Raw genomic sequence first — 9,940 nt, 5'->3', positions numbered from 1 at the left:
ACTTCATCTTTTTTTTACTTGAATTTTTAACATTTTTTTTAGGCTTAATCGTAGTTTTGATCCCCTATTTTTATCATTTTGTAGATTTGATCCCCTATTTTAAAATATAACAATTTTGATCCTCCTATTTTAGTAAATACCTATTTTGATCCTCAAAGACAATTCATTCTCGACAAAAATAAAACTCAAATAATTAGTCCATAGCATTTTTATACTAAGAACAAACTAGTCTCTAATTCGTTATAAAGCCTAACAAAGAGGCTACTTCTAATGTGCACAAGTAGCACAAATTGTGCACCATGCACAAGTTGCTCGTATTATTATAACGAATACGAATTTTACAAAATCCACCGTTGGATTGAAAGTTTATATCATATAGATCGTCCATAATTTTTTTTAAAAAAATCGAAAATTATTTGATATGTTATTGTGACCCATCAAAATTAACGGTTTATGAATTTTAATTGAATACCGTTAATCTTGATGAGTCTCAATAACATATCAAATAATTTTTAATTTTTTTTTAAAAATTTATGGATGATCTATATGATATAAATTTTCAATCTAACGGTAGATTTTATAAAATTTGTATTCATTATAATAATATTCGAAACTTGTGCACCATGGAAGACTTAGTGAAGTCTTCCATGTTAGCCAAAGCCCTAACAGGTACTAATTCATCTCCAATATAAAAACTAACATTTATCGGGTGATTCCGTACCGTACATAAGCAACGTTGCATAACCTTAAACCCAATTACCCAAATAACAACTTAATAAGAACTAACATTTACATGGTAAGATAAACTTGATGATGAATATGATAATTGATCTCTTTAGGCTCATAATGATTTCTACCTCACTTTCTTCTTCATCTTGGTTCTCAACCCTTTTTTATTCATTTACTACTCCACTTGTGTCTCTTGTTTCTAATCCTCTTTTAACAATCTTCTATTAGGTGTAATGAAGACTAATACATCCATAAGAAACACATGAAAACATTATATTATAAAGTCCTGCATAGTAAATTTTGACTCAGTTACATGACACTTTATTTTGTACATTTTCAATGAAATCCTTGCATTGAAATAATACAAACTTTACTATTATTCAATCTCTATCTACTTTTTCTTAAGTGATTCTGCAATTTTACTAGCAATACAATATGCTGTAGATTGAATGGTTACCATTGGATTAACACCAACTGCACTAGGTAAAACACTTCCATCACATACATACAAACCTTTTGCTTCCCAACATTCTCCATTCTCATCAACTGCACCCTCTTCTTCATTGCCACCCATTCTGCAACTTCCCATTTGATGAGCTGAACTAAACACATTCCATAGTTCACCTCGGGACTGCGGACCCCCAACAACCGTAACCGTATCTAGAAACTCCTCAAAATCTTCTTCTTTGATCCCTTTACATTTGATTCTTTGTCCATCACTTCTATAAGTTCCAACTTCTTCAGCTCCCGCCGCAGCCAATATCCTTAAAGCCTTCCTTAATCCAATTCTAAGGTTTTCTTTGTCCGTTTGATCAAGTCTATAAGAAACTCTTCCTTCACGTTTTACTTCTCCTGATCCTTTGTCTCTAACCAATGCAAAAAGGCTAGCAGTTCTTGAATATTTCGCCAATCTATCTTTCATATCAATCCCCGAGTTCCATGGAACCAATGCTGAAAATGATCCAGGTCCTAGAGCAGGTGCTTCTATAATGATTTTTGGTGTGGAATTTTCAGCAAGTACTTTGTGTATAGAAGTTATGATTCCTCCTTCATAGTTACTACCGCTCAAGTTTTCGTCTTCCGGGAAATAGCCCCAAGCAAATTGAACAGGATGGAGATGAAGATGCTTGCCAATGTTTGGATTTTTTAGTCCACTAGAAATCATTAGAGGAGGTGTAAGTAGTGATCCACATGATGAAATAGTTACCTTTGATTCTATTTGAAGTTTATTTGTTATCATACTCCTCCAACTTGTTGCAGCAATCACGCCTGAACAATTTTTTCTCTTTGTTCCATTATTTCCATCTTTCAGTATGAATTTCTCAGCTTTACATCCAGTGAGGATAACTGCACCGTTTTGTACAGCATCAACCAACCAAGTCGAGTCAGTACCTTTTTTATCACCTGATCTACAACCGTAACAGCATGAACCACAATAATGGTCTTCTGAAGCATTCACTGTAACTGATTCAACTTTTAAACCGATTCTCTCACACCCTTTTCGAAGAACTTGATTTTGAAAACTCTCCTTGTTGCATTTATCTGTGACACCAATCCTTCTACATACCGCGTCCATAGCAAATCGATAATCAGAGGTTGCGAAAAGCGGTAGTTTATATTTTTCAGACCATTCCTTCATAACAGAATCAGGTGTTCTGACACATGCAGCCCAGTTTACAGCTGAACCTCCACCTAATGTTGAGCCAGCTAAGATCATCATTTTACCGTCATGTGTCGGCAAGATTCCGCCTGATTCATATAGCTGGTTCATCGACACACCTTCCAAGGAAGAATAATCTTGAGAAACAAAATACTCTCCTTTCTCTAGGACGATCACTTTATAACCTGAGTTTGCAAGAATTGCAGCTGCAACTCCTCCACCGCTACCAGAACCGACAATGACAACATCGCATTTGATCTTGTACACGTTCTTCTCTTCATCTTCAGTGACTTCAAGGCCTTTTTCACTCAGGGATTGGATTAAAGTAGAATTAGTTTCGTATGCTGTCTCTATTACTCCTTCCTGGAGGGGCCTCTTCTTTGGTTTCAACTTTTCCCTGGTGTCCACCTTGTACCCTATTGCTTTCCACATTGGATTATGGCCATTTACATCTGTCTGCATCAATTAGAAAGGCAAAAAAAAAAAAATGAACATTTCCTCGAGCATCGAGTAACCTATTTATTTCGATAAATAATTAGATTTATGAGAGATGTTTAATACGGATGCATGACATCATGACATGTTAAAACCAATTTTGTGAATCATATAACGAGACTTTCACATGTTGTTTACCTGTTTCTTGGTTAAACAACATAATTTTTTAATATACTACATCCGGTCCTTTTTATAAGAGACAATTGGGTCAACAAAAGTTCATGTATCAGGTTCATAATTAATATAGACCAAATACATCCATTACTGTTTACTCAGTTGTCTCTTATAAAAATGACCGGAGGGAGTATCTCATAAGAATAATGCTATTGATACACTTTTTCAAACATTTATTTTGATAAATTTTCCACAAGAAATTGATTCAATAACATAAAATGTGTAACATAGTTTATTGGTACTAATTTACCAGCACTTTTATATCTCACAGTCAAACTAACAAACATCTTATGAGCATTTCAACCACACATTAAAATGATAAAGTGGAAAATAAGCATTACCCTTGTGAACAAAGTATAGAAGAAAATAAGTTTCATCACCACAAACAGCACCCTTAGAGGTACCCAACTGTTCTCCTTTGACCATTTCTTCAGAATTTCTTCTCTCTTTTCCAAAGAAATCTCAGAAAATTTGAGAACAAAAGGCCACTTCCAATGCAAGCAATGAGTTGTACAAAGAAACAGTGTCCCTAATTTGAAAGACAGAAGCCATAGAATCCACCTCACCAAAGGATATGCTTCTGGTACACTCCTCTTGAATACTAACAATAGTTCTGCAGCCTAATTTTCATTTGAAAACAGTCAATAAAATTGAATTCATAAAGCTTATTTTCAAAGACCAAATTACAACTTGTATTAAAATTCTACGGTTCATACCAAATTACAACGTTACCACTTATCAGTAACTATGAGTCATGGTAGAGTGGTTATAGTTCCTTTCTATAGATTTATAGTGTACAACTTGTATTTAAATACTACGGTTCAGAACCGGATTACAAAATTACCAATTATCAGTAACTATGAGTCATACGTAACAATTTAGATGATAGATAAATAAAAAGACATAAAAAATGCTCGGCCAATTTTACTTACGTCTCTGACTACATAGCAGTTGTAGTTCCTTTATATGAATTTATAGTGTACAACTTGTATTTAAATTCTACGGATCATAACCAAATTACAACATTACCACTTATTAGTAATTACGAGTCATGCAACAATTTAGATAATACTTACGCCGTGACATTGTATCATAGATTCATTGCATAATTAATGTATTAGGATTGTATTATAGTGTCCAGATACATTAATTATGCCCTAGAAAAGTGAAATTTGCTTATAAATGGATAAAAAAAAAAATATAAACATGCATAAAGTGTGGTGAAGAAAGAATTACCTCATCAGGAAATGGGAATTGAGAACCAGAAGTTGAGTAGAAAGATGAAAGAACTCCATCTTGTGAAATTTCTTTGTTCAATGGAAGAGAAGGAAAAAGGGTATCACAAATGGTAGCCATAACATGCATCTGAGTAGTTGATAATCCATGACTATAACCTTTCTCTTTTCTTCTACCACCTCTCAATAGAGGATGACAATCTTCCATTACTCTTCTTACTTCTTAGTGATCTATCTATCAACAATCACAAAGATACTTAAAAAATGTGTTTTATTTTAGTATTACAGCACATGCACAACACAAACAAACTTGTTATGACAACAATCTTTGTCTTTACGCCTTATTTATAGCATAAAGTAAAATAAATGAGACAGATCATTTAAGATCCCTGAATATATTCAATTATGTGGTGGCTGGCAGTACATTTAAATGACTATGGAGATTTTGATATGCTAAATTTTATATGTTCTATCAGAAGCATATGACTGTGTCAAAAAGATAAGAACCATACAATTAAGATTGTGAAATATCTAGTCATTAATCCAGGCATGTGAACAAAAACACATATAGTAGACTTTTTAAGATTTTATTTTTATCAAAAAAAAAAATTGTCAAAAGAAAAATCTTAATATTTAATTTTCTCTAACATTTTTAATAAATTAATTAATATTTTTATATATAAAATTTTGTTATGATCCCTTGGTCTTGGATCGGTACCTTGTGTGGAAGAATCTTTCTTTCAACCTATGATATGATGAAGATATAAGCCAGTTCGTCTAGACAGAGGGCTCGTTTGGCTCAGTTTTTTTAGAGTTTATGCAAACAGCTTATGCAATATAAATTATATTTTATGCTATTTTAATTTATAAGTTCACACTAGTGAAAACTGTAATTTTATAACCTATTTTATCATAAAACACCTTGACAAACTTATAATAATATATAAAAATTACATAAGATGTTTGCATAAGTTCCAAAAAAAAGCTGAGTCAAATGAGCCAAGAGTCTCTTCTTGAATTCACAAGTTTGTTTATTATAATAATAATTGATTGATTACTATTCGAAATCTGAATGTATTTAAATAGGTTTACAATGAAACTAATAAAAATCCTAATTAGCTTATAAAAAAAACAAAAATCCTAATTAATCTAGGATTGTAACTAACTTATCCTATATTTATTATTCATTTAAATTTTTTTTGTTTGAATCTGGTTCGGAGATCAGTTCTGACATCAAGGTTTCAGTCCCTTCTGATCGCAGTATCTATCCTAAAGATAATAATCCTAATAATACTAAACTAACTTATTAAGAATAAATAAAATAATAAATCTAATCAACGTAACTAATCATCCTTATCAGCGGAATGATAGATTTTCGTCTTTCCCACAGTTGGATCCATATCAAATTTTTAACAAAAAAAATTAAGTTACCTAAACATCGCACATTTACACCATTGACAATTTTGATCGTTGATCTTGAATTAAAGAGACAATGTGAATGTTATCTTATATGTCAATTATGTGTCTGTGTCATCCAAATTATTCAAACATGGTAAATAGTAACCATTAAAGATTGTGTTGGAAATGATATGACCAGAGGTGGGGAAACATACAAGTTGTCTAATACTATATAGAATGGTTTCAACACCAAAACACCTTCAACATCCACTTTTTCACTCCACATCATTTTCTCTTTCTTTCACCTAATCATTCAACACACATTCAACTTTTACTCTCTCCAATAGTTTTTCTATTCAACACCCTATCCCACCACTTTCTCTACCCCACCACTTTCTATTTCATATTCTTATTTAAATTTTAATTTTTGTTTTTATGATTAAATAAAATTATAATTATCGATTAAAATTAAATTAAAATAATACACTTAACAAAATTTATTTAAATATTTTTTTTATTTTCTTAATTTAAAATGCAATACATCACACAAATAACGTAATTAGTACGATACAAATTAACTTAAAATGCAATACAACACACAAGTTACGTAATTAATACGATGCAAATTAACTTAAAATACGAAACAACACACAAATAACGCATAGAAGAATTATTGGGATCCATTTCACTAAAAAAAAGATTAAAACTTCAAAAGAAAGACTAATTAGAAAGATAATAATAGATTAAGATAGTGAAAATTTTGGTTTTTTTTTCCTGTGTCCAAATGAAATGAATCAAGTCTCTATTTGTAGAGAAAAAAAAATCACGAATTTTGGTAAAAAAAATAAAAATAAATAAAAAATTAATTTGTAATGAGATAATTGAGTTCAAAGGATAAAAATCATAAAAATCCACCGGACCAATCAGCAACAGCCACGTCGCTGCCTTTTATCCAAAGCAGCTTCTCTCTTCGTGTTGAAGAAGAAGCCACGCGTGCTTCAGAAAGTGTTAAACTAAATTTCACCAACGTTGCTTCCACTCTCAATCTTATTTATTTTGAGACTTATTTTGGTGCTTTGTTTTATTTTAAGATTCGTTTAATGTTACAGTTTTTTTTTTTTGTGAAGTAATTTATTAGCTAAAATTTCACATTTTAAAGTAAAATAGTGAGAATACCAGAATTCGAACCTCAATTCTTACATTTTACCTGCAATATCCAAACCAATTTAGCTATATTCACATAGTATAGTGTAGTCCTGTTTTATTTACCATCACTAGAGATATTAGGTACAATTTACTATGTCGTTCGTGATCCTTATTGAAGGAATTAATACCATACCTAATGTTTGGTTGAAATAACAAAATGCATGGTTGGAGTAGGCTTGTTTTTTATATGTGACGTGGCTGTCCTTAGTGTCCTGTGTTGGTGGGGGAAGTAAGTGGTGGTAGATATATAGAAGTGAATAAAGGTGACATGCACGAGAAGCCTACCTGGCCTTGACTTATAACCACACACAAATGACAAAAACTAATATCTGTTTTAGGACTAATTTTCAGGTTAAGGAAAATGACTTGTTTAATTTCTTAATTAGAAAGATATTAATGTTATAAAGAGATTTATTTGTACACGTTTACTCAATAGATTAATTATTATAATTGGTTAGCGAGTGTGACATATATTTATTTAAGGAGAAAGCTAACATGTGTTGATAGGCCGAACACATATTAAGAAACTTATTATAAGAATATTTGTCTTAAAGTAGTATGGCACATGTTAACAAGACTCTTTATTTAATTTTTTTTTTTGACGAAGACTCTTTATTTAATTAGAAAGTTGAAATGATATGATTTTTTTTTAAAAAAAGAAATAATATGTTAAATGGACATAATTTAGCCTTAATTTTTTTTTTATTAATTCCTTATAAAATCATTTTGTATAATGAAAAATGCCCTTATTTATAAATATACTTTTATTAAATGATTTGATCGCGTGAAATTAGTAGTTTGACTGGATGAAATTTAAGTTCAAAGATGTAAGCATGAGTTAAATCAATGGTAAATCCTTTCCTTGAGTGTGTTGATTAACAATAATTTTATTGGCTTTTGAGGGTTTATTATAGGAAGGTTTAGTTGGTTCTTTCTTTGTTGTATTTATTTTCTACGATGATGTAATTGGCTTCTTTTACTTTTTCAACATCTTGTGCGTTGAATTTTATCATTCATAATCATAGGAGTATATCTTTAGCTTTTTACAAAAAAATCACACTACACTTAACAATATATCTACAAATTAAATATTCACGTGAATGTCATTGAATGCATATAATCTTTTTTACATAATTGGATGCATATCAATTATAAGGAATTACTATTTTTTTTCTAATTGAGATTGCCATCCATTCTTTAACACAACACAAAGCAGAGATGAAAGGCATAAATTAAACTTAGGCAATCAAATTTCAAAGTATAATTTAATAAATAAATAAAAAAGATGCTTAATTTTTTGGATTTAAATTTTCAGAAATTTGTTGGGTTTCAATTTTTTGGGTTGATGAAAGTGATGAATTTGTTGGGTTTCAAAATATTTAACTCAAGACATTTTTTGTGCTAGGTATCATAATATATGCATGAAATTGTGCAACACACAAGATAAGTGGTCTTCTTTCAATTGAATTTTTCATTACGCAAAAGTCATATATATCAATATCACGATCACTTGTTTAAAGAATCTAGAATTATTACTACTTGAATTAATTCATTATCAGTCTTAAAATTTTAATTATTAATAAAAAATAATTTTAATTTGAAGGGTGCAATTCTTTTAACGAAAAAAATGTTGAGAAGATTAACTATGCAAATAAAATGTGACGCAAAAAAAAAAAAAAAATTGCACCGTACGTGAAGGCTAAGTCAGAGAACAATGTGAAGCTTGTAGAAGAACTAGGCCTCAATAGCTTACTATTTTGGTTCCAACTTCCAAGTAGAGTAACTTTTCTCACATCTCATATTTCTAAAAAAGTATGCTGCATAATTTATACAAAATTGTACTTCTAAACGGCATACAAGTGTTTTTTTTCCCGATGTGTGCATTCAAAATATCTAACCTCGTAGCTGAACTATGAATTACCGAAGCCCCTTTCTTCTGAAAATCAATGGGTTAATACCCAAAAATATATATATCTTGGAGAAAAGTTGCACCCTCATTTCAAACTCGTCCCCGGAAGAAAACCAAGCAAATGGAGAAAGAAAATCATATTCAAAGTCTGATTCCCGTATTATCTCTCGAGTTTGTATAATAACATCGAGCAAGTTTGATTGCTTCTCTTTTTTGATCAAACAACTTAGTTGTGAGAATTCCTCCCCTTTAAAAATGAATAAGTGGAGCGTTGCATGTCCGAACTCACGCCCCCGCCAAACAGATGTCCTTGCAGCTAACACTCATGACAAATTGATTGCTTCTTTTACTTTATGACAGACTTACTAGTGTGTAACTTTTGGGTCTTATTTCTTGTGTATTTTTACCCACCAACTATATTTAAGAGAGTTGAAAGCAAAAAATTACTGAAAGCAACGAGTCAGAAAGAAAAACCACCCACTTTAGAGGTTGTTGTCCTTTGTTTTTTAATGAATCTTTGTCCTGTGTAAATGATCCTGCAAGTTGCTATAAATCTTCCTGCAAACTTAAATAGTAATATTACTATTCTCCTTCATTTATAAATTTTCTGTACATTATTTTATTAGAAGTTTGCAGTGTTACATCAAAATAAAATTGAATCTTGAGAAACAGTAAATAACTGTTTCCTCTCTACTACCATCAATGCGCGAATTGTTTTTCATATGACCAAGTAATAGTAATACCATTTCAGGGTTAAATCTATGGTGCACAAGTGAGACAAGTCTTTTACCATGCACAGTCTTATTTTCACCATTGGATCGAATAAAATGTGATGTGACATTTATACAATGGTGAAAATAAGTTTGTGCATGATAAAAGATTTGTCTCACGTTTGTGCATATTAGAGAAAGCCCCATTTTAGAACCACTTAATGAGCATGGGGGAGCAGAACTTCTTAGATACCACTTAATGAGCATGGAGGAGTATCTTAATGAGCATGGAGGAGCAGAACTTCTTAGATACCACTTTATGAGCATGGAGGAGAAGAACTTCTTAGATTACCAATGAATGCTATCAATGAATTCTACAATTTCTTTAAGTTATAGTTAATCAATCTCATACCATATAACTGAT

The 9,940-nt window shown here is 31.1% G+C and overlaps 1 protein-coding gene across 1 annotated transcript; it reads right to left on the bottom strand.

The window, feature by feature from the left end:
* Positions 1-977: 977 nt before the first annotated feature.
* LOC123889413 (long-chain-alcohol oxidase FAO2) lies at positions 978-4,960 on the bottom strand. The gene is made up of 3 exons (XM_045938754.1): positions 4,295-4,960; positions 3,400-3,678; positions 978-2,845 (listed from the first exon to the last, which is right to left on the bottom strand). Exons 1-3 carry the CDS (start codon positions 4,499-4,501, stop codon positions 1,121-1,123), a joined length of 2,211 nt encoding a protein of 736 aa, XP_045794710.1. The 5' UTR covers positions 4,502-4,960; the 3' UTR covers positions 978-1,120.
* Positions 4,961-9,940: the final 4,980 nt, after the last annotated feature.

The sequence above is a fragment of the Trifolium pratense genome, linkage group LG6, assembly GCF_020283565.1.
Source record: "Trifolium pratense cultivar HEN17-A07 linkage group LG6, ARS_RC_1.1, whole genome shotgun sequence".
Taxonomy (NCBI): domain Eukaryota; kingdom Viridiplantae; phylum Streptophyta; class Magnoliopsida; order Fabales; family Fabaceae; genus Trifolium; species Trifolium pratense.
Note: the sequence above shows the minus strand (reverse complement) of the source record. Positions and strands in the feature narration are given on the sequence as shown.